The 25477-nt window shown below is 45.5% G+C and overlaps 1 protein-coding gene across 1 annotated transcript; it reads right to left on the bottom strand.

Moving 5' to 3' along the window:
- Nucleotides 1-2330: 2330 nt before the first annotated feature.
- LOC140119750 (uncharacterized) lies at nucleotides 2331-25261 on the bottom strand. Its single transcript, XM_072139103.1, has 11 exons — nucleotides 24462-25261; nucleotides 24208-24356; nucleotides 23758-23839; nucleotides 21159-22033; nucleotides 13024-13084; nucleotides 11678-12747; nucleotides 9994-10135; nucleotides 9444-9880; nucleotides 8994-9075; nucleotides 4044-5902; nucleotides 2331-3515 (listed from the first exon to the last, which is right to left on the bottom strand). The coding sequence occupies exons 1-10, from the start codon at nucleotides 24544-24546 to the stop codon at nucleotides 5010-5012; spliced, it is 3876 nt and encodes a 1291-aa protein (XP_071995204.1). The 5' UTR covers nucleotides 24547-25261; the 3' UTR covers nucleotides 2331-3515; nucleotides 4044-5009.
- Nucleotides 25262-25477: the final 216 nt, after the last annotated feature.

Raw genomic sequence — 25477 nt, 5'->3', positions numbered from 1 at the left:
ACGTCTGTGCAGCTAGAGGGAAGTCAGCACGCTTCCATGCTTTCTATTGCAAACTTACTTCTTGCTAGCTGGTCTCTTCTGACTGACTGTATGCTCAGGGACACCCCAACCATCACTGTAACTAACGGGGGTGACCAGGAATCCCCCCAGGTAGGACACTTTACCTATGGTTGGTGCAACAAGACAATGACCTTCTTTAACATTGACAGCACAGGTAGCCCTGTATTAGCAGTGTCTGATGTGTACTGGATTTGTGGGGAAAGGAGAGTCAGGTCAGGCCTAGAGGCTGGGAAGGTGAGTGTACGGTGATAAGGTTTGTGCATTCCTTCCTCGTGATCCCCAAGGATAAGGTTGATCAGACACATAAAGTAAAGGAAGAGAATCCCAAAGGATTCTGGAGGTCTGAGAGAAGCACCTAGATGACAACGTTTATATAGATACAGTGGGAGCACCAAGGTGGGTCCCAGAAGCGTTCAAGGCCCACAATCAGATATGGGCAGGTCTAGAGTCCATTATTACCCAGATAGCTATGAGTAAAGATGTTGGTTGGGTTAACTGTTTTTATTGTAATCAACAGAGATTTGTGAATTATATCGGAGATGCTTCCCAGAACCCCATGACTTTGGACATGACCCTTGCTCAGAAGGGAGGAGCCTGTAAGATGGTGGGAGCGACTTGTTGCATGTACATCCCAGATGACATCGCCCCCTATGGATCCATTACCCATGCACTTGAAGAGATTGAAGGACTGTCCAGGGAACTCAAGAGAAACTCAGAAGTGGATGCTATATCCTGCACTTTGTGGTTGGGGGATTGGAAGGGTTTCCTTTATGTGGGGGTGATATTGGGGATTGTGATTTTTCTCTTGTCACTTATTGCGCGTTATGTGGTTCCCCTCATCAAGTCTACCAAGTATCGTGGGTATCAGTAGTTAGACAAGCCAAAGACCCCTTACTCAAGTTACCTAAATTTGCATAATGAAGATATCCCTCAGAGATCAACCACCCCCGAAACATATCAAGCAGCCCCCTGGAGTAGGGAGAGGTAGAGGAGAGATTTGATTTCCATATGTGAAAGTCCACTAAATGGGGGCTCACCCAACAGGGGTCTGCTGTCATCCAACTGGTGAAGAGGAGAGCGATGCACATATGGGCAGATCTGTAGGACCTTCTAGACTAAGAGTAGCTGAGAGAAATTCCAGGATTTAGGGGGGACTGTTATGGTAAACCTGCTGATAGATCAAATCCTGTCATTTCTACTTGTCTTATTTTCCTAAAAGCATTGTAACAGAGAATACATTTTAAGATGTGCGCCACATGAGCTAGGAATTCTCCGCCCCTTTCTGCTTCTTCCTAATTTCTATATAGTTTTGTGAAACCCAATAAAGTACACGCAGTGCAGATTTGCCACGGCAATGATAGCATGAGTGAGATTTAAATCAGCAATTTGTCTGCATTATTCCTTACGACATACACACATGCTTTTTTTTTAAAGAAATCTGCTTTGGGAATATTGTACTTCTCTTTTATGTTTTGAAAGGGGTATATAGAGCCATTAGAATAAATGTTATCCAATTAGAAAAAGCTATCCAATTAGAGTAGACAATTTTAGTTAAAAAACCCCTTAAGGCCGCAGCCATTTTACAGCTTAAGGCTCAGCCCGATTTTTTTTGTATTCTGACTTGCGTCGCTTTATATGGTTATAACTTTTAAACTCTGTTACTTATCTAAGTGATTCTGAGATAGTTTTTTTCCCCCCACATGTTGTACTTCATTTTAGTGGCTGATAAGTTTTGTGTTTACAAAAGAATCGCTGAATATCATTTCCCACATGTCTACTTTACATTTTCATCATTTTTGAAATGTCTGGATAATTTATTTTGACGTCACGCGGCTTACAAATTGAATATCGCTTTTCCGGATTTTAAGAATTGACTTTTTTGGGGATAAATACTGTTTTGAATTAAATTTTACATATTTAGCATCAAAACCCCCCCTATATAACCAACCCATTTTCAAATCTGCACCCCTCAAACTATCAGAAACAGATTTTACGAAGATTGTTAACCCCTGGAGATCTTCATAGTAATTGAATCAAAATGAAGGTGAAATTTAGAATGGTCAAATTGTGTCGGTTATATGTTCATTTAGCCCTAAAATTTACACATTTCCAAAAGATAAAAAGAGAAAACCGACCATATAATTTGTTCTATAATTTCTCCTGAGTACAGAGACCCCCCACATGTGGCCGTGACTTGTTTTATGGGCGCACAGCGAGGTGCAGAAGGGAAGGAGCGACCAGCAGCTGCCAGGATTTTAGTTTTCTCATTGGCCCCTTTTGTAGGCTATAAAATTTTTGCTTTTTCGTTATTGGGGCCATGTGACGCCATTTTTTTTGCGGGATGAGACGCTTTTTCCAGTGTTACCATTTTGGGGTTGGTATCCCCTATTGTTGAAAATTTAGGAACTTTTTTTTTGAGGGCAGGAGTAGAAAAGCATCAATTCTGTACTGGATTTTCGACTTTTTTTTGGTGTTCACAGTTTAGCCTAATAATCATGTTATCTTTATTTTACGGGTCGGTACGATTACGGGGACACCATTTTTTATTACGTTTTACTATATATATCCTTAAAAATTGAGACAGCACTCCAGGTTCCAAAAAGTGAAAAGAGGAAGGGTTTAATCCAAAACCAGCGATGTTTTGGTGTTACCACCTTTTTCAAGCAATGTGTGCTTACAATTGAACAATCTCATATACCCCCCAATGGGAGTGTCTAAACAATCTCATTATCATATTATATGTACAATACATAAACATATATAAATACATGTGTACATCATAATTAAAAGTGACAATAACTAAAGTGCAGTGCAAATGCATATAACAATTATATAATTCATAAGAAATCCGGTGTTAAACATATATGACCGATCACATGATCGGATTTTGCATCACCTGTTGTATAATTATAAGGTGATTATGGGTACCTGGCATCTCTCTGCATGTATCACAATGACGATATCCTCAGTGGCGTCCTAATATCCCCAATGCGCATGAAGTACCTCCTGGCTGTAGCCATAGGAGTGAATCGTGGCCATATTGGATAAGGGAATCACGGATGCATGAAGATGTAAGTATACAATATAATATATCTGGCATTAACGGGTCCTAAACTAACCAAGAGTGAAAGGTGGTGCATATCTCCACAGGAATCAATCCCCATAGTGTTCCGAACCGGCTCACAGACTGGCAAAATGCCCACTGGTGCCGGAACGTGTGCACATATGTAAGGTGTTTCACCATCAGCCGTGCCCACCTGTATACACCATACCGGGCATATAGCGATCCCAAATAAGGAGCGAACACTACACCGAACACGACCCAATGCCAGAATAAGACAAAAATTCATATAAATACGGAAGACATCTTGCAATTTCCAAACAGTTAGCCAGGAAGAGACGACAGTTCCGAATCAATCTTCAAGTAACGTGACAATAAGTGAAGTGATATAGATCTAAAAAATAGAAAAATGCATTAAAATCATACCAAAATTCTAGGCCACATCTAGTCCTTCTGATATTAGAGATCCCTCTGACTTCCTCACTAAATTATCTCACTAAATACTAAATATTATTATTGCAACAGAAAAGATAGTTGGAGAGGAAGAAATTATATTGCTTAAATGTCAAACGAACGGAGAGCAAGTGGATATTTTTACTTGACACGTTGGCCCCGATGGGTCTCAAATCAAGAAATTGAATTATTTGGACTCATGTAGATGTGACATCACATGCCGAAAAAAATGATTTATCTGTTTTTTATTGAAGGATGATTTTATTCATTTTTGACATTTTATACATACTTTTTAACTTCGTACACTTTCTAGTCAAGTATTTTTTTAATATCTCCATATGTAGGGTATTTTTAGAATTACAAAATAAAAAGGAATTAAGTTTCAAATTTCATTATCACCACTATAACCCATTTGCAATAATGATGTGGAATACATTTTTGAAATAACAAATACATATGATTAGCTCACCTGGTTCCTGGCTATAGAGCACAATAATAGGATTCCCTGACGAAGGAGATAGTAATCGCCTCGGAAGCGCGTTGGGATTGTGTCCTTCTGGACTCGCCGTAGCTCGGTGATGTCACCACACGGTAACATCCGGGACTTTGCACAGAGGTATAGCCACCGGCCGGAGCTTCCCTCTTCGTGCAGTAATTATCTACAAGCTCGGAAACCAGCGAATCATCCTTCCAGATTCAGCAGTAATGAGGATACACCAAAGAATCCTGCAACTGTAACCCTTCAGCACATTGTGAACTGGTCGGACTGATTAGTGTTCATTTAGATTAACCATTTACTACTGTCGGGGTCGTAACGACAATACCCTTCATCCACCGATCACTCCGAATCAGGCTATGAGCATATGGTACCGGGCAAAGAAAGAGTCAGACAAAGAATCTGGTTCAAACTCAGCATATGCTCGGGAGGGTGCTACAGGCAGCACGATGTCAGCAACTAACTTTTATTTCCTGGTACACAACATTATATAGCAGAATATATGGGTGGAGAGAGTGAAGGAAATGGGCGTGGCAAGGGAGGGGTTAGTCCATAAATATCTAGTTCCGGTTTCCGTGATTGGCCCCGACGCCATCATGGGCAGGTCTTAGGCTCCTCCTCTGGTACGTCATCCTTAGGTTTCTATTTCTTCAGAAACAATACTTATCTTCTTGCAAACCATGTGATTTCTCGGAATCCAGGGTGTTGACCGAACTGGTGTGGCCACATTTTATATAAAAGTAGTAGTATAAAAATATATATTTTACCTTGACACTACCATTTACCAAAAAATTTACTGTCATGTAAAAGTTGAACTCCCATAATAAATCACTTATCACTGGTTCATTTGCATAGGTCAATTATCCAGGAACAAGTCTTTTATAGCTGGATATCCTACCCACGTATCACAGCTGTAAACTGATATACATGCGGCGGCCATTAACATGGTTTCTTCTCCCCTGTGTGACTTCTCTGATGTCTAACAAGACTTGATTTCTTGTTGAAACTATTCCCACATTCAGGACATGAAAATGGCTTCTCCCCCGTGTGAATTATCTGATGTGTAACAAGATTTGATTTCTTGCTAAAACATTTCCCGCATTCGGTACATGGAAATGGCGTCTCAATCGTGTGAGTTATGTGATGTTTTAGAAGAACTTCCCTCTCCGCAAAACATTTCCCACATTCCTTACATATAAACGGCTTCTTCTCGGTGTGAGTTTTCTGATGTCTTTGAAGATAATATTTTAGAGTAAAACATTTCCCACATTCTGAACACGAATATGGCTTCTCTCCTTTGTGGATTCTCATGTGCTGAACAATATATGATTTTCCTCTAAAACATTTCCCACATTCAGGACATAAAAATGGCTTCTCTCCTGTGTGAGTTCTCTGATGTGTAACAAGATTTGATTTCAGGGTAAAACTTTTCCCACAGTCAGTACACAAAAATGGCTTCTCCCCAGTGTGAGTTCTCTGATGTATAATAAGATCTGATTTCTGCACAAAACATTTCCAACATTCATTACACGAAAATGGTTTCTCCCCCGTGTGAGTTTTCTGGTGTTGAACAAGACATGATTTCTGTGTAAAACGTTTCCCACATTCAGGACATGTAAATGGCTTCTCTCCTGTGTGAATTTTCACATGTTGATCTAAACTTGATTTCTGGTTATAATTTTTTCCACATTCTGAACATGAAAAAACCTTTAAAAACTGCCTCTTATCTCCATGATTTCCCTCCTCTGTGGAAAGATGTGACTGATTATCTTCTACTTCACCACAAGGAGATGAGGGGGGACGTCCATGGGAACCTCTTGTACTTTCATCTCCTGAAAAATATAGCAAAGAAAACAATATTGGAAGTTTCCTTTCACCAGTTCCAGGCAGAAGTAAAGCAGCCAGTCAGTAACATACATTCATCTACAGATAGAGATCTACCAGCATCCTTTATACTAATCTAATATATAAAGCTGAGTGTAAGTGTATGTGTGTACGCACCGTCACAATCACAATATTTTGCCTCCTGTGATTTGTGGAATGTCATAGGTTATGTTTGAAGAATAAATTTTTACCCTGTTCTATACTAAATACGCGTAGTAAACTACTTACCAACTACAATTGATGTGAATAAATATTATGGTGAATGCAATAACATGATTTCAATGTGCCCAAATGTACAAGTCTGGTCTCTCCGACCAACTGATAGTCAACAAATACTGGGGAACACCTTATGAACTAAACCCTTACCAACGTAACCGAGGGTTATATGGAGAGAGCTTCTGTTTTTTTTAAATTATTTTTTAATTTTTTCTGCTATATCCTTGTGTATAACTATCTATAACTGTGCATAAAGAATTTTTTTGGCTGTAGCCATAATCATCATCAATAACAGAAATAAACACCTAAAAAAGTTCACTCTGTTTGTCATGACTACATAATATACACGTTTCACTATTTGAATTACTGAAAAAAAAATTACTTTTTGCCTATATTCTAATTTATTGAGAAGCACTTGTATATCCAGGGTATATTATACTGTAAGTGACTGTGGTATATTTAGAAGCGCAGTGTGGAGATGTGTTACAAGGAGCTGAAGACATCTGGGGGCCAATTCAGCAGTGATAAGTAACAACTGGAGGAGTCAATATGAAGTTCAGTACTGATCCCTGTATGACGGTAATATTTGGTGCAGAAACATAGATTGATAACACTGTTCTTCATATAGAGGGTTTTTTTTATATTAAGAAACAATATGTGGTCAGTATCAGCCTCTATATATGTATCCTGGCAGTGGAATGATGGTAGAATATGGAAATGAATAAAGCAGAGAAGAGAGGATGATGAGAAATGTGTAGAGAGATGAATTGGGGAGGGAGTGAGAAAAAGCTGGGAGACCATACCGAAGGGTAACAATTTTGTAGACTGGTGAAGAATAGGTTGCAAGACGTGTTCTCGAGTCAAAGGCAGCAGGGACTTCGGGACCAGGGAGAGTGTGAAGCCATTAATAGTGGTGGATGGGTCTGGTGGTGGTGTTGGGGGGGGGGGGGTGTTACATATCTTCTATAATTTTTTAGAAACTGGGAGAAGAAGACTATAGCTGGCTAGAGAGGAGATGTCTAGGACAGAAATATAGTTCTATGTGTCATCTGCATAGGAGAGTTAAAGAAGAAGGCCGGAGGTCTAGAAAAGAAGATAAGGGGCCAGAGAGCCCTGTGGGACATCAACAGAGAGGAGGTGAAGAGGTGGTGTGAGACTGATAGACACTAAAGCTGTGGTTAGAGAGATTTCAGGAGATTGTTGGTAGCAGGGACGATAGTTTGTAGTAGGAGGAAAGGGTCAACAGTGTTAAATAATTAGGACAGATTGAGGAGGACGAGAGCAGGGTAGTGACGAGCGCGGGGTAGTGACGAGCGCGGGGTAGTGACGAGCGCGGGGTAGTGACGAGCGCGGGGTAGTGACGAGAGCAGGGTAGTGACGAGAGCAGGGTAGTGGTGTTTGGCCTTGGCAGACAGGAGGTCATTAGAGACTTTGGTCAGGACAGTCTCAGTGGTGTGACTGTAAGTGGGTGAAATTGTATTTGGAGGATTGTTCCCGGTGGTTCATGTTCTGTCTCTTGGACATCGATGTTATTGTATCTGTACAGTAGCAGAGCTGAAGAATCCTGGAATAACCTTTCACCAGGCTGAAATGTCTGATAACCGCAACTATCTGATAATATTACGAAGAGTCTACAAGTTACACAAAATCAGGATAACGACGGATGCTCTGATGAAGGCCGCCTGTCACAGTTTCACAAATCAGACGACTTTGAAAATCATGCAACTTTGATCAGATTGGTGCTCATTTACTAAGGGCCCCGCGGACCGCACTTTCGTCAGACATCCCGACGATTTCCGCTGTGCGCCGCTGGGCCAAGGATTTAAAAGAGTTTTTTGGTGCATGCGATTGGATTTTGGCGCAATCGCGACGGCTTTCATGAGACACAAATCGGACTCGTGAAGACACAAGTCGGACGATCCGACGGATTCGGACAAACCGCGGGATTTAACTTGTAAATTGTGTCGCAAGCCAAGCACTTACATACACAGATCTTCATGATCTTCATCATTTTTTTTGGAGCTCTAATCAACTTTCACCTGTGTCAGATCCTCTCAGCGACCTGTCGACCAGACCAGAATGCACCCTAGTGTGGTCGTAATTTTTTACATGAACCCGTAGACTTCATTGGCATTTAATTCCTCGGACTCTCATCAAAGTTCATGTTCTACTTTAGACGCATCACATCGGAGATGCACAGCGCGAAAAAGATTGGACATGTGAATAGATCCATTAACCAGCTACAGTGAAGGAGGCTGGATAGGCCGCTCCATGACCTTAATGTTCTTCTTTTTGAGCCGCTCCTTTGTTGCCTTGGCTTTATGTTTTGGGTCATTGTCTTGAAGGAAGCCACAACTTATTTTTAAAGTCCTGGTGGAGAAAGGAGGTTGTCATGCAGGATTTTACAGTACATGGCTCCATCTCCCATTGATGCGGTGAAGTAGTCCTATGTTTTCACCTACGTGGTTGACAGTGGAGATGGTGTCTTTTGGGTTATAGGCAGAATTTCTCTTCCATCATACACAGTGAATTGAGTTGCCGAAGAGCTGACCACATCACCTTCTCCTAATCACCGAGTCATCCAGGTGCTCACTAGCTCTTCAGATGGGCGGCACATGTGCCTTCTTGTGCAAGGGGACCTTGTAGGCCCTGCAGGATTTTAAACCATTACGGGCTAATGTGCTACCAATGGTTATGGTTTGGCAAGGGACCTAAACCAAAGACAGATCAGCAAGTGTCATCTCCATCTCCTCCCCTGGATGTGACCTCTCCCTGCAATGTATAAGGGAAGAATAACCCACAAGATACATGAAAGGCTCTTACCCTCCTCTGTCACTGATGAGGGGATTTCCTCTCCGCTCCTCCTTCCACCACAACTTTCCTGGAAAGATCCAACATGAAGGACCTGAGAAAACAAGGAAATGTCTCCAGAGATTCTCTTATATCCAAGTGATGGACAGAAACCTCTAGGACCAGGAACTAAGGGGAATAATCTCCTGCAGGAGGAGACGGGATCCACATTCACCCCAATATTTTACACATAAACATCAATGTTCCGGTTATATTACTGCATAACCCGATGTGACCCGATCCTGAGGTGGAGACTCATGGACACCAGGGACAAGATTATTCACTTCTCCTGCTCTTCTACCATTTGTAGTTATGTCCGACCAACATCTCCCCATAGACCCTCCACCCACTGCTGCTGGAGAAGGTCAGTAGCCTCATTACATCCATCTATAGAGGATTCACAGGAACCTCAGCTCCACCTACCTGATGATCCAGTGGGATATAGTCCTCTGGTTCGACTTTAACAACATGAAAATATAGAGGACTGGGACATCTCTCTGGTTCCTCTTTAATATCCCGGGAATCTCCAGGACTGGGACATCTCTCTGGTTCCTGTGTAATATCTCGGGAATCTCCAGGACGGGGACATCTCTCTGGTTCCTGTGTAATATCCCGGGAATCTCCAGGACTGGGACATCTCTCTGGTTCCTCTTTAATATCTCGGGAATCTCCAGGACGGGGACATCTCTCTGGTTCCTGTGTAATATCTCGGGAATCTCCAGGACGGGGACATCTCTCTGGTTCCTGTGTAATATCTCGGGAATCTCCAGGACGGGGACATCTCTCTGGTTCCTGTGTAATATCTCGGGAATCTCCAGGACTGGGACAACTCTCTGGTGGATTTCTGGGACTGGATCCATCTATAGGAAATATACACAGTGACTGATACATTGTCTATATGTGATGATGAGATGATGGAGGAGGTGACCTCACACCAGCTCTGTCCTCTATAATCAGGAAGGTCTCCTCTTACCTTGTGATGTGAGGGGCTGGTGGTCCTCCATCATGATGTCCTTGTACTGGTCCTTGTGTCCTTCTATATACTCCCACTCCTCCATGGAGAAATAGACAGTGACGTCCTGACACCTTATAGGAACCTGACACCCACAATGACACAGTCATCACCCAGACCCCTCCCTTGTGTTATTGTACAATGTCCCAGCATTCCCGGCAGCGCTCACCTCTCCGCTCAGCAGCTCAGTGATCCTGGAGGTAAGTTCTAGGATCTTCTGCTCATGTATCAGTGAATGAGGTGGAGGCTCGGTGATGGGGCTCTGGGTCCATCCTCCTGACACACGGGGGGTCACACACTCACCAGACGACTTCTTCACTACTGTGTAATCCTGTGTATGGGGAGACACTGATCACTACATAGATCCTAAGAATCCTTCACCTCTCCAGTCATTTCCTGCTGTTATTCCTAGAGATAAGAGCCGTGTCCTGGGAAACTCTCACCTCTCCGGTTATCAAGGAGATCATCTCCAGGGTGAGCTCCAGGATCCTGGCCGCCATCTGCTCTCTGTCCTTCTCCCGGATCCCTGGTGGATCATTGATGGAAAGGATCATCTTTAGGAGAAACCTCTGGGAGTCCTGGATCTATAGAACCTGAGGAAACATGACAAGAACTAAGAGCAAACTCTATATGAAGCAATTGTGTCCATGACATGTGTGATGTGACAGATGGGGATTCTCCAGACACTGGAGGGGAGGTCACTGGACTGAGGGAGGAGTGATGGCGCTGGACTGTGCCGCTCCTCACTAATAGCACATACTGGACCCCACATGGAGGGACCTGGAGCATGCTGGGAGTTGTAGTCCCTCCATATAGTGTGTGTGCTCCTGGAGCATGCTGGGAGTTGTAGTCCCTCCACATAGTGTGTGCGCTCCTGGAGCATGCTGGGAGTTGTAGTCCCTCCATATAGTATGTGTGCTCCTGGAGCATGCTGGGAGTTGTAGTCCCTCCACATAGTGTGTGCGCTCCTGGAGCATGCTGGGAGTTGTAGTCCCTCCATATAGAGTATGTGTGCTCCTGGAGCATGCTGGGAGTTGTAGTCCCTCCATATAGAGTATGTGTGCTCCTGGAGCATGCTGGGAGTTGTAGTCCCTCCATATAGAGTATGTGTGCTCCTGGAGCATGCTGGGGGTTGTAGTCCCTCCATATAGTGTGTGTGCTCCTGGAGCATGCTGGGAGTTGTAGTCCCCCCTCTGGTCACTTACCTCTTCTCTCCTCAGTGCAGGACACTCTCTACCTCACACACGTCTCCTGCTCACTAACCACTAGTCATGTGACCCGGGAGTGTGATGTCAGTGAGGGGGCGGGGCTCCTGCTCACTGTCCACTAGTCATGTGACCCGGGAGTGTGATGTCATGCGGGGCGGGGCCTCTGGTAGAGGGGGGCGTTTAGTGGTATTACATGTGATGCTGCTGTTATATTCGGCTCCCAATTTGTAAACAAATCTTTGTCCGACACCAGACATTAGTGACATGGAGGGGCGGCCAGTGACAGCTCCTGCTCTATGAGATTATTCTTTCTTTTTTACTTCTATTATTCTACTTAAAAGCTTGGCCCCTTCCAGTACTTTTTATAGTTTTTCCCTGAGAACTATCCTGGAGTCGGGGGTCTACACTAGGGAGCAGCTCCTGGAGCTCAGTGATACATCAGGGCGGCTGCTCCCAGACCTGACGTCCCCCAAGAACCAAGGAGACGAGGATGTAGGTCCGGAGCTCTGCGGAGAGCCAGGAGGAGACGAGGATGTAGGTCCGGAGCTCTGCGGAGAGCCAGGAGGAGACGAGGATGTAGGGCCGGAGCTCTGCGGAGAGCCAGGAGGAGACCAGGATGTAGGGCCAGAGCTCTGCGGAGAGCCAGGAGGAGACCAGGATGTAGGGCCAGAGCTCTGCGGAGAGCCAGGAGGATGTAGGGCCAGAGCTCTGCGGAGAGCCAGGAGGAGATGAGGATGTAGGGCCAGAGCTCTGCGAAGAGCCAGGAGGAGATGAGGATGTAGGGCCAGAGCTCTGCGGAGAGACAGGAGGAGATGAGGATGTAGGGCCAGAGCTCTGCGGAGAGCCAGGAGGAGACGAGGATGTAGGGCCGGAGCTCTGCAGAGAGCCATGGAGGAGACGAGGATGTAGGGCCAGAGCTCTGCGGAGAGACAGGAGGAGACGAGGATGTAGGGCCGGAGCTCTGCGGAGAGCCAGGAGGAGACCAGGATGTAGGTCCGGAGCTCTGCGGAGAGCCAGGAGGAGACGAGGATGTAGGGCCGGAGCTCTGCGGAGAGCCACGAGGAGATGAGGATGTAGGGCCAGAGCTCTGCGGAGAACCAGGAGGAGACCAGGATGTAGGGCCAGAGCTCTGCGGAGAGCCAGGAGGAGACGAGGATGTAGGGCCGGAGCTCTGCGGAGAGCCACGAGGAGACGAGGATGTAGGGCCAGAGCTCTGCGGAGAGCCAGGAGGAGACCAGGATGTAGGGCCGGAGCTCTGCGGAGAGCCACGAGGAGACGAGGATGTAGGGCCGGAGCTCTGCAGAGAGCCAGGAGGAGAAGAGGATGTAGGGCCGGAGCTCTGCAGAGAGCCAGGAAGAGACGAGGATGTAGGGCCGGAGCTCTTCGGAGAGCCAGGAGGAGACGAGGATGTAGGGCCGGAGCTCTGCGAAGAGCCACGAGGAGACGAGGATGTAGGGCCAGAGCTCTGCGGAGAGCCAGGAGGAGACGAGGATGTAGGGCCGGAGCTCTGCGGAGAGCCAGGAGGAGACGAGGATGTAGGGCCGGAGCTCTGCGGAGAGCTAGGAGGAGACGAGGATGTAGGGCCAGAGCTCTGCGGAGAGCCAGGAGGAGACGAGGATGTAGGGCCAGAGCTCTGCGGAGAGCCAGGAGGAGACGTCATAGAACTGTTCTACCCTCCGTCATTATGGGCATTGTGAGATCTCTCTCAAATAAGATGGAAGAACTGGCGGCGCTGACCCGGTATCAGCAGAAGTTTCGGGATTGCAGCAGAGACCGGACTTACTGGACTTACTCCGGACACAATCGTCTCCTTGGATGGTCTTAAACTCTTTACCTAGACAGGACTAGGGAGACATAGAACTGTTAGTTATGAGTATGAGACCAGGGAAATATCCCATGTCATTGTCATAGCTGCTTATGTGCCCCCCTCTGCGGGTGCTGATACTGCCTGTGAGGTCCTACAATCTGCGCTGAGCCGACTGCAGACACTGCACTCCCAGGCCCCAGGCCTCTTTCTGGTGTCTGGAGATTATAACCACGTTTCTCTAACATCCACATTGTCAAATTTCACACAGTATGGGGGCACATTTACTTACCGGGTCCGGAAGAGTTCCTGCGGCTCTGTGCCGCGATTCACTAAGATCGTGCGCCCGATATCCTGCATGTGTCACTTCCCCGCTCAGGTCTCTGGAGTTCACCTTCTTATTTCTGGTGCATGTAAGTGCATTGTCTTGCGACATAATTGTAAAGTTCAATTCCGCGCTTAGTCCGAATCAGTCGGATCATCTGACGGCCCACGCTCCCCCCCTTAATTCGTGACGCATGAAAGCCGGCACGATTGCACCAACATCCGATCACATGCAACACAATCCCCTTCTAAATCCCTGTCACAGCGGCGCAAATCCAAAAACATCGGAATATCCAACGAAAGTTACAGACGCCATCTTAAAGGCACTACCTTCAGGACCCCAGAGATGCCATAGCAACGATCGGCGCCCCCGAAAACGGCGCGGGGGTGCCGATCGTGAGGGAAGGACCCTCGGAAGGCATGTTAAATGTCGTGGCCACGTGGACATTTAACGGATTAAACACCCGCGATCAGAGCCCACTCCGACCACGGGTGATAGCCGGGGATGTCAGCGGTAGATTACGGGGAAGCGACACATGCAGGATATCAGGCGCAGGATACTATATGCGTCCAAAACGCATTGGATTAATATGATGTCCAAGTTTTAAAGATAAAAGAAAATTTTATGGAACAAAAGCCCTAGTGGATTCGCAGGGTAATTTCCACTTCGTCCCCCATGACGGCCCATCTGGAGGATGCCCCTTGACCTCTGCAGGGACAGGAAGAAGAGAGGTTAAAAGTTCCCTCCCTGCATCCTCCCGCCAGTGTTCTTCCTGTCCCTGTTGAGGTCAGGTTAAGAGAGGTGCCCTCTCTCCTCCAGGGGGGGGGGACGACGACGAAGTTCTCACCGGTATGCCGTCCTCTACGAAATCCGGGCAGACTGGGGTCCTTGGTCGGCTTCGGCCTTCCCTGCTGGCTGCATCCGGTCCGTGTTGGGGCCGCCGCACCGCGATCCGGAGGTTGTACGTGCGGCGGCCGAAGAAAAACTACACATCCCGGCGTCCTTGAGGTCGAATGACGACTTCCGGCCGCAACCGGAATTGGCACCAAAAAAGGCGCAAAGCATCTCTGGGAGCCGGGAAGGACAGCGGTAGCCTCTTCAATGGGGATGGGCTCCCCATTAAGGTATTTAAAGCGGGCTAGTCACGTTGATCTTAGGTCTAAGATCTCTGTGGATTACTGCTGGTTCTTGTGTCTCCAGCGCTTTGGTAGTCTCGTTATGGCTGATGAAGCAGACCTGACTTTCTTGCATCCTCCAGTCTCAGTAAGTGGGGTAAATTGTGCAGGAATGGTTTTACGCTATGTAAAAGATATCGGGTCACTTATTATCCTCCTATTGCCCTTTAGGAAAAAGACCAGGGGTCTAGGGGAAAGGGCAAGGAGGATAAAGGGGATAAAGCTAGTAGGCCTGAGAAACCCGAAAAATCGGAGAAAAGCAGAGTAGAGAAATGCAATATGTGTTTTCGTTCTATGCCCGAATCTTACAGGAAGCCAATATGCAAAACCTTTATAGAGAATTTTATGAGAGAAGAAAAAACTTCTTTCCTGGATGAACTTAAGGGGTTTATTGAAGAAAAAGCGATGTCTTCGGTAGCTGCGGCTACATCCAGACCTCCCCCATGTAAAAAAGCGAGAATTGAACCTGACTCATCGCTATCTGAGGAAGGGGAAGATTCTGAGGTGCCGTCATGTTCCATGTTTGAAGGTGATGTTTGAACAGACTCGCAGGAGTCAGAACTGTGGATTCAAGACACCTGTTCCAAATAGAGGAGTTGGACAATCTCCTGAAGGCCATTAGACAGACTCTAGAGATAGAAGATGTTCCTCCCCCCAGATCTAAACGTCAGAGGGTATTCCCTTTAAATGATACCCTAAAGGAACTTGTATCTCAGGAATGGCGTGAACTGGAGAAAAGGATAGTCTTGTCCAAAAACTTCAGGAAAAGGTTAGCATTTGAACCAGAGGAATCAAAACTATGGGATTCCTGTTCCAAAGTAGACGTTCAAGTCACGAAGATTGTGAAAAAAACGGACCTCCCATTCGAGGATTCAGCTAAAAGATCCTATGGATCGAAAATCGGATCCCTTATTAAGAAAGGCTTGAGAGACGTTGATGTTAAACCTAAAATCAAACCTGGCAGCTACGTCCGAAGCAAGGAACCTACTCTACTGGCTCAATGAGCTAGAATCTCACATTAAGGAAGGAACACCGAGAGCAACCATTGTGGAAAATTTTCCATTACTGAAGTCCGCAACAGCCTTCCTAGGGGATTCCGCGGCAGAAGGGATTCGGTTTTCTTCCAAAGAAGGAGCTCTTACTAATTCAACCAGAAGAGCACTGTGGTTAAAACAGTGGAGTGGGGACATGCGATCTAAGGTGAAATTGTGCAGCCTACCATTCTCTGGAGAATTTGTATTTGGTCCAGAGCTGGATACAATTCTTGAGAGAGCTTCAGACAAGAAGAAAGGGTTTCCGGAAAAGCCAGCGCAGAGGAAACTGCCCTTTCGGGACTTCAAGAACCAAAAAGACAAAGGAAAGAGGGGGCGCTGAAGCTACCCAAAAGGAGGTAAAGGAAGGGGGTTTCTCTTCTCCACCCCCGCAGATACAAATAGAAAACAATGACGCCAAGGTAGGAGGAAGGTTGTTAAAGTTCAAAGAGAAGTGGATAAAAGTTACTTCAAATCCCTGGGTGCTGGATATACTACTCAATGGATACAAAATAGAATTTATTAGTCTTCCTCCTACGCGATATATATCACCATCTTCTTCTATGTCAGTTACATCCCACGGTTTGTTCTGGCAAGAGGTGTCGTCTTTATTATCAGCAGGGGTAGTGACTCCTGTTCCAAAAGATCAGGAACAATCTGGATTTTATTCTTCTCTTTTCTTGGTGAAGAAACCAAACGGTGCAAACAGATTGATCGTGAACCTGAAGCGTCTCAACGACTTCATCATCTACAGGAAATTCCAAATGGAGTCGGTAAGATCTGCCACACACCTCATTCACAAAGATGCGTTAATGTGCACTATAGATCTAAAAGATGCATATTATCATGTGCCTATCCACCCACTTTCACAAAAATTCTTAAGGTTTGCGTTCTTATCTCCAGGGGGTTCTACACTTCACTTCCAGTTTTGTGCACTCCCCTTTGGCATATCCTCAGCCCCAAGAACCTTCACCAAGGTGATGGTAGAGGTAGTGGCCTTTCTCCGGCAACGAGATGTACTTATCGTTCCCTACTTGGACGATTTGCCCATTATTGGCAAAGACCTAGAGGATTTAATTTCATCAAGAAATTGCACGATAGAAACCTTAGAGAATTTGGGTTGGATAATAAATTATCAAAAATCTGAACTCTTGCCAGCCACAATAAGAAAGTTTCTGGGTGTAAATCTGAACTCGAGTTACCAAATGTCATTCCTTCCACAGGAAAAGGCCGTACACATCAGGAAATAAATAACGAGGTTCAGGAGAAGGTCTATGATCTCAATCCGAGAAGCCATGAAAGTTCTGGGATCATTGACGGCATGTATCTCCTCAGTGGCCTGGAGTCAGGCACACACCTGGATCCTTCAGAGGTGGATACTGAAGTCTTGGAACAAAAGACAGAAAGATCTAGACAAATTCACAACAGATTCCTTCTGCGGTGAAAGAAGATCTTCTATGGTGGCTGGAAGAGAAAAACATGAAAAGAGGGATATTCTGGATAAACAACCCATACGTGTCTATTCAAACAGACGCAAGTCAGAAGGGATGGGGCACTGTAATGCCTCATCATTTCTCCCAGGGTACCTGGACAAAGAAGTGGCCAGAAGGTCTTACAATTATCGGGAACTGTGTGCAGTATGGGAGGCCCTTAGCTCAAATACATAGCTCAAATCCTAGCCCACCATCATCTTCTGGTCTAATCAGACAATATGACAACCGTTTCTTATATAAAAAGACAAGGGGGAACCAGATCCCCGCTTCTGAGCACTCTAACTCAGCGAATATTTTCGTGGGCAGAGGATCACGTCGTGTCGATATGAGCCACTCACCTAAAAGGGGTAGAGAATATAAAAGCCGATTTTCTCAGCAGGGAGAAAATTCTCCCAAACGAGTGGTGTCTGAAAAAAGAAGTCTTCCACAACCTGGTATCCCGCTGGGGAAATCCTCAGATAGACCTATTCGCTACGAGAAGGAACACCAAGTGCCATCACTACTTTTCGCTAGAAAAAGGGGAGAGCAAGAAAAATCGGGATGCGTTCTCTCATCCCTGGAACATTCCCCTAGCCCAGTGGTGGCGAACCTATGGCACAGGTGCCAGAGCCGGCACTCAGAGCCCTTTCTGTGGGCACCCAGGCCATCACCCCAGCACATCAGACAGGACTCAAAGAATCTTCCTGCAGTTCCAAGCAACTTAAAAGATGCTGCTTTCAGTCATATATTAAAGTGGTACGAACTTCGCTACTTGGGACTGTAGGAATGAGTAGACAGGACCTTTCTCTGGCCCTCCGATTCTCTGTACAGAGGGACACTGGAAAGAAGCTAAAATTTTCCATCTTGTTCTCAGGCCAATATAATCGGAAATTTTTGAAGAACAGGGAGAAATAAGTTACGGCTTTAATTTTTGGTTCAGTTTGGGCACTTGGCCGCTAAAAGGTTCGCCATCACTGCCCTAGCCTATGCCTTCCCCCCTATTCCCCTGATCGCCAGAGTTCTTGCAAAGATAAGTCAGGAGAAAACAAGAACTATATTTATCTGCCCGAACTGGGCGAAGAAAAGCTGGTACCCGCTATTAAAAAGGATGTCGCAGCAGGATCCGATAATTCTTCCGCTGTCAAGGGGCCTGTTGTCATAGGGTCCGATACATCATCCGAACCCGGGAAGGTTACAGCTTGCAGCCTGGATCCTGAATCCAGCTACCTAAGGTCTCAAGGACTTTCCAGTAAAGTTATCAAGACTCTAAAGGCAAGTAGGAAACCAGTTACATTTGCTATTTACCACAAAATCTGGAAGAAGCTTTCTTCTTTTTGTAAAGACAACCCACCTATCCAATCTCATCCTAATGTTTTGCAGGTCCTTGATTTCCTCCAGAAAGGTCTGGTATTGGGACTATCCACTAGTACCTTGAAGGTCCAGGCTCTTAGCGCCTTTTTTGACCAGCCGCTCATTGAACACAAGTGGGTTAACAGGTCAATTACAGCATCCTCTAGGTTAAGACCTCAGGTTATTAACAAAACTTCTTCCTGGGATCTGTCCTTAGTTTTGAACACTTTATCAAAAGGACCCTTTGAACCAATTGACTCTTCTGATGTTAAAAATTTAACCTTAAAAACTGTATTTCTGATTGCTATAACCTCAGCCAGAAGGCTAGGTGAAATATAGGCAATTTCAATCAGAGAGCCTTATATTAGAATTCTGGAAGATAGAATTATTATTATGTTAGACCCTAACTTTGTTCCAAAAGTAAATTCTAACTTTCACAGGAACCAGGAGATTATACTCCCCTCCTTTTGTGAAAATCCGTCCTCCGAGAAAGAACAAGAATGGAACTCTTTGGACGTAAGACGCTCTGTTATCGGGTACATAAAAGTTACGGAATCTTGGCGGGTGGATCATAACCTCTTTATCCAATTTCAGGGGAAAAACAAGGGGAGGAAGGCTTCAAAGGCAACCATTGCGAGATGGCTGAAAACAGCGATATCCCTATGTTACGAGATCCAGAAGACACCGGTCCCTGCAGGAATACGAGCGCATTCGACCAGGGCCATGTCGACATCCTGGGCAGAGAAAAGAGGAGCCTCGTTGGAGCAGATCTGTAAGGCTGCAACGTGGTCCACCCCTTCTACATTCTCGAAGCACTACAGACTGGACTTACCATCCTCAAAGGACTTAGCTTTCGGATGCAAGGTTCTGCAAGCAGTTATCCCTCCCTAAATTCCTTACTCATTTTGTAAATCTCCAGGTGGGCCGTCATGGGGGACGAAGTGGAAATCATGAATTAGTTACCTACCGGTAATTCCATTTCCATTAGTCCACCATGACGGCCTATATATTCCCACCCTAAAGTAAAGTTTGCTGTCTAGTTTTACGGATGGAACTTTGTATGTGACTATAACATACTAATAAAACCGTTGTATCCTCCTCAAGTGTGGTTATTTTGAAATCACTGGCGGGAGGATGCGGGGAGGGAACTTTTAACCTCTCTTCTTCCTGTCCCTGCAGAGGTCAAGGGGCATCCTCGAGGTGGCCCGTCATGGTGGACTAATGGAAATGGAATTACCGGTAGGTAATTAATTCATGATTTCCTAACACTAAGGGGATTATTGTCCTCTTGATATTTCTGGCTGGGTCCTGCAAATCGCGATTGTGCAGATGCCGGGGAAGGAACGCCCTGTGCCGGCTTGATTCTCCACTTCATGCCCCTTCGTACCCACCTGGCGTGAAGGCGTCAGATTGGGGAAAATAATCACAAGTATTGGCGTGGCTTAGAAGCCTTGGCAAATATCCCCTTAGAGTAGGTCTTTGGGAAGAGGAGATCAAGAGTGGCTCGAGGGTAGCAATAGACCACCACAATCCCTCACTACATGAGCGCAATAGTTGGAGATTGGTGGTAAGAGAGGTAGTTTGGGCCACATTGGGAGCATACAAACCCAGCTATGGGTACAGTGGATTGTGCAGGATCCGTTTTAGAAAAATGTAAAAGACTTCTGGATCAAATAGTTACAACCAACAGAATATGTCTCCTAATAGCAATTGTCGCACCCTTAAGTTTAGATTTTGGAAAACATGAGAAATAGTTGCAACATCCCCCGCCGGGACCTAGACATTTCTTGTGGCCTGGCATCAGCCAGTGCCCTGAATACCGGAGTGGCTGGCGGTTGCGGCCTAGGGCATGCTGATGGTGCTTGGTATGGGGACCGGAGGCCTACAGCCTGGCAGGTCTCCAGCAGGTGGTGTGTGCAAGAAATATGTAGGGAGAGGCTGATGCAGTGGTGTCTCCCTGGGGCAACCCCTGAATGTCTGTAGAATGAGTCCCTGGGTGATGGATGAGAAAGCCCGTGGTGGTAAGCAGCTTGGATCCAAGGATCAGACAGAGGCAATGTTGTGAAAAACAAATTACAGTTATTTATTGAACAACAGGCAGTGGCCAAAAACGATGAACAGCAGATTTCAGCCATCTGGTTTGAGATAGATGGTCCGCAGGATGGTTGCTCTCAGCCTGGTAGGAACTGCAGGCCGGGCTGGTAGGGATGGAGCTGAGTCGAGATGGGGAACTTTGCTCTGAGGCTTAAGTCTCCTGATTAACCTCAGGTATCAGGCAGCGGCCTGAGGTTCCTCTTCCTGGTATTGGGTCTGGAGAGCAGCTCTGCAGGGAGCTGCACACTGAACCTGCTTCTCTATCTACTGACTGGATTCCAAGACCATGTGCTCTCCCCCTGCAGAGGTTTATATACTCCCTGGTCAGGTGGTAGAACTTCTCCAATCAGCTTCCTGCTTACTTTACAAGAACCTAATTGGACAACAGCATTCTGCATTGTTAACTCTTGCCTTACCAGGCAGTGGCTACAGCTGCAATTAATTAATATTCCAAGTTCTAGAAACATCCTAGAGAGATCATCATCCTCCCTAACAGCTCCTGACCTGGAAAGGGTGCTACCCGCAACTACCAGCCTGCCCATGAATTGGCAGGGGTGTTGCATAGTGAGTAGGGAGTAACTTAGGTTTTAGGTAACATTTATGCTGCAGACATCAGCAGAGGTCATCCGAAAGAAATAAATTTATTAACAGAAACCTAAACTGGTTATGTTCGTAGTTTACCTCTGTGAATTCTTTGATGTATAACTAGATGTGATTTCTCTCTAAAACATTTCCCACATTCAGTACACAAATATGGCTTCTCCCCTGTGTGATATCTCTGATGTCTAACAAGATCTGATTTCTGCCTAAAACATTTTTCACATTCAGTACATGAAAATGGCTTCTCCCCTGTGTGAGTTCTCTGATGGCTAACAAGAGCTGATTTCACACTAAAACATTTCCCACATTCAGGACACGAAAATAGCTTCTCTCCAGTGTGAATTCTCTGGTGTTTAACAAGAGCGGATTTCTCTTTAAAACATTTCCCACATTCAGGACACGAAAATGGATTCTCTCCTGTGTGACTTCTCTGATGTATAAAAAGCTGTTCTTTTCTAGTAAAACATTTCCCACATTCAGAACATGAAAATAGCTTCTCTCCTCTGTGACTTCTCTGATGACTAACCAGATTTGATTTCTGTCTAAAATATTTCCCACATTCAGTACATAAAAATGGCTTTTCACCGGTGTGAGTTCTCTGATGTATTAAAAGATGTTCTTTTCTACCAAAACATTTCCCACATTCAGTACATGAAAATGGCTTCTCTCCTGTGTGACGTCTCCGATGTACAACAAGCCCATATTTCTCTTTAAAATGCTTCCCACATTCAGGACATGAATATGGCTTCTCTCCTGTGTGAGTTCTCGGATGTTGATCAAGATTTGATTTCTGACCAAAACTCTTCTCACGTTTTAGACATGAAATCTGCCGTTCGTCTCCATGATTTCCCTCCTCTGTGGAAAGATGTGACTGATTATCTTCTACTTCACCACAAGGAGATGAGGGGGGATGTCCATTGGAACCTCTTGTACTATAACCACCTGAAAAATGTAACCAAGAAATTAATATTGGAAGTTTCCTTTACCTCAGTTGCAAGCAGAAGTAAAGCAGCCAGTCAGTAACATACAGTCATCTATGAACAGACAAATCACTAATATTAATTACTGTATATACTCTAGTATAAGCAGATAATTTTACCACAAAAAAACTGGGAAAACGTATTGACTCAAGTATAAGCCTAGGGTGGGAAATGCAGCCTCTACTCTCTAATAAAATGTCCAGTAGTCTCTGCTCATTTATGAAATGTCCAGAGCAGACCCTGAAATTAATATAATGTCCAGCAGAGTGCCCCATAAAAAATAAAGTTAGTACTCACCCTCCGGCACTGACCCCCGGTGTCCTCTGTTCTCTGCAGCACCTGCTGCAGAGAGATGCCCGTCCATGCAATCTGCTGGCACAGAACTATAATATCATTAGGCGGGAACATTGCCACGTCATGGTTACTGTCCCCGAAGATTGCGGGGAACCCGGAGAGGTGCTGTGGGGAGAAGAGGACGCTGGGGGTCAGTGCTGGATGGGGAGTACTAACATTATTCTTTATAGCCTCGAGTATAATAATCACAATAATTGCTAAAAAAACTCGGCTTATACTCGAGTACAGTATTTTTCGGGCTATAAGGCGCAATGGAGTATAAGGCGCACCTGATTATAAGGGTGAATGACCAGCAGGTGGCAGACCTGTGCACAGCAGCTGTTGTCTGCAAGTACGGTTCATATATAAGGTGCACTGGACTATAAGGCACACCTTTAATTTCTGAGAAAATCAAAGGATTTTTAGTGCGTCTTATAGTCCGAAAAATATGGTATATGTGGTAATCCATGAACTTATAATATGAATAAAATCCAACCAGCAGAGAAATCATAAATTTTTGTCTTTATTCAGCGCAATGTGCACGGGAGTTCCTCACGACTATGGTCACGGGTCATGCTCGCAAGATGTCGGAGGAACGCTTCACTTTCGATCCATGAACTGGATGACTGTACTACGCATGCGCCTGCATATGGCTGCGCGGTCTTCTCTAATGCATTGGTCATCTGTAGAGGGGATATTCTACAGGTGGCCATCCCATTCAGCCTTCAGCCTCATGCACGCAAACATGGTTTTTGGCTGTGAGAAACCACACAAACCGCGGCTAGCTCACTGTGCTATGCTACTAGTTTGACTTAGGGCCACACACTAAGGGCATTATCCCTTAACCTCTCTTGTATTAACCCTTTAACCGCTGTACAGAGATCTGGCCTTCACTGCGGAGAGGTGGCAAGGCCATTTCCTCCTATGTTGGTTCCCAGTAAGGATAGCAGCTGGCCAAGAGACACCAGTATGTGGTACCATGGGGTCGAGGCAGGCTGTGTACTAGCAGAATCGGTAAAAAGCAGAAGGTCGTGGCAGCACAAGTTCAAGATACAACCCAGGGTCGATTTCCAAGGATCACAGAACAGGGATAGAGTCTGAGAACACGTCTGATATAAACCAATATAGAAAATTACATCCCAGAATGTTGTTGTATTAAGTTGTGTGACAGCGAGTCAGATTATAGAACATGGCTTTATAGTTTAAGGGTGGGACAGAAGAATTGACCCTCCAGGAGAACACCCCCTAAACTTTCCACTAGTAGTAACTTTGTGTGGGAAATTATACAGCCTCATGATACATAACATGGCACCACTGGTACTGCCACAAATGTTATACATGAAAGGCTCTTACCCTCCTCTGTCACTGATGAGGGGATTTCCTCTCCGCTCCTCCTTCCACCACAACTTTCCTGGAAAGATCCAACATGAAGGACCTGAGAAAACAAGGAAATGTCTCCAGAGATTCTCTTATATCCAAGTGATGGACAGAAACCTCCAGAACCAGGAACTAAGGGGAATAATCTCCTGCAGGAGGAGACGGGATCCACATTCATCCCAATATTTTACACATCAACATCAATGTTCCGGTTATATTACTGCATAACCCGATGTGACCCGATCCTGAGGTGGAGACTCATGGACACCAGGGACAAGATTATTCACTTCTCCTGCTCTTCTACCATTTATAGTTATGACCGACCAACATCTCCCCATAGACCCTCCACCCACTGCTGCTGGAGAAGGTCAGTAGCCTCATTACATCCATCTATAGAGGATTCACAGGAACCTCAGCTCCACCTACCTGATGATCCAGTGGGACGTTCTCCTCCAGTTCCTCTTTGATATCTCGGGAATCTTCAGGACTGGGACATCTCTCTGGTTCCTGTGTAATATCCCGGGAATCTTCAGGACTGGGACATCTCTCTGGTGGATTTCTCTGACTGGATCCAGCTATAGGAAATATACTGATACATTGTCTATATGTGATGATGAGATGATGGAGGAGGTGACCTCACACCTGCTCTGTCCTCTATAATCAGGAAGGTCTCCACTTACCTGCTGATGTGAGGGGCTGGTGGTCCTCCATCATGATGTCCTTGTACTGGTCCTTGTGTCCTTCTATATGCTCCCACTCCTCCATGGAGAAATAGACAGCGACGTCCTGACACCTTATAGGAACCTGACACCCACAATGACACAGTCATCACCCAGACCCCTCCCTTGTGTTATTATACAATGTCCCAGCATTCCCGGCAGCGCTCACCTCTCCGCTCAGCAGCTCAGTGATCCTGGAGGTAAGTTCTAGGATCTTCTGCTCATGTATCAGTGAATGAGGTGGAGGCTCGGTGATGGGGCTCTGGGTCCATCCTCCTGACACACGGGGGGTCACACACTCACCAGACGACTTCTTCACTACTGTGTAATCCTGTGTATGGGGAGACACTGATCACTACATAGATCCTAAGAATCCTTCACCTCTCCAGTCATTTCCCGCTGTTATTCCTAGAGATAAGAGCCGTGTCCTGGGAGACTCTCACCTCTCCGGTTATCAAGGAGATCATCTCCAGGGTGAGCTCCAGGATCCTGGCCGCCATCTGCTCTCTGTCCTTCTCCCGGATCCCTGGTGGATCATTGATGGAAAGGATCATCTTTAGGAGAAACCTCTGGGAGTCCTGGATCTATAGAACCTGAGGAAACATGACAAGAACTAAGAGCAAACTCTATATGAAGCAATTGTGTCCATGACATGTGTGATGTGACAAACAATTTTTATTTGAGAGGGAATATAATAGTGCTGCATTTGGACTTCAAGGAAAAGAACTGTTCAGGTAAGTAAAATTAAGATCTTCCTCTCGTCTTTCAGGCAGCAGTGATGGGATTTAGGTAGCAAATCAAAGCAATGCATACTCTACCCAAGAAGTAGCAGTAGATCTTTTAGAACAAGCCCTAAAAGGTGAAGGTTGTCCCAAGGCTCTGTAAACTATAGAATTAATCTCTAAAAAATATTACTGATTTAAATTAGAAATGGAGGCCACTTTAGAAATAAATGATGGAACTGTTCTTAGTATGAT

The sequence above is a fragment of the Engystomops pustulosus genome, chromosome 2 (genome assembly GCF_040894005.1).
Source record: "Engystomops pustulosus chromosome 2, aEngPut4.maternal, whole genome shotgun sequence".
NCBI classification, from domain to species: Eukaryota; Metazoa; Chordata; class Amphibia; order Anura; family Leptodactylidae; genus Engystomops; species Engystomops pustulosus.
Note: the sequence above shows the minus strand (reverse complement) of the source record. Positions and strands in the feature narration are given on the sequence as shown.

Excerpts from the sequence above, each read along its gene's own strand:
- LOC140119750 (XM_072139103.1), bottom strand. The coding sequence starts at position 24,546 with ATGGAGGAGTGGGAGCATATAGAAGGACACAAGGACCAGTACAAGGAC. Across the intron at positions 9,881-9,993 it reads CCAGCCCCTCACATCACAAG|ATGGATCCAGTCCCAGAAAT; the intron begins GTAAGAGGAGAC and ends TATTTCCTATAG. Across the intron at positions 9,076-9,443 it reads ATATCCCACTGGATCATCAG|GTCCTTCATGTTGGATCTTT; the intron begins GTAGGTGGAGCT and ends TTGTTTTCTCAG.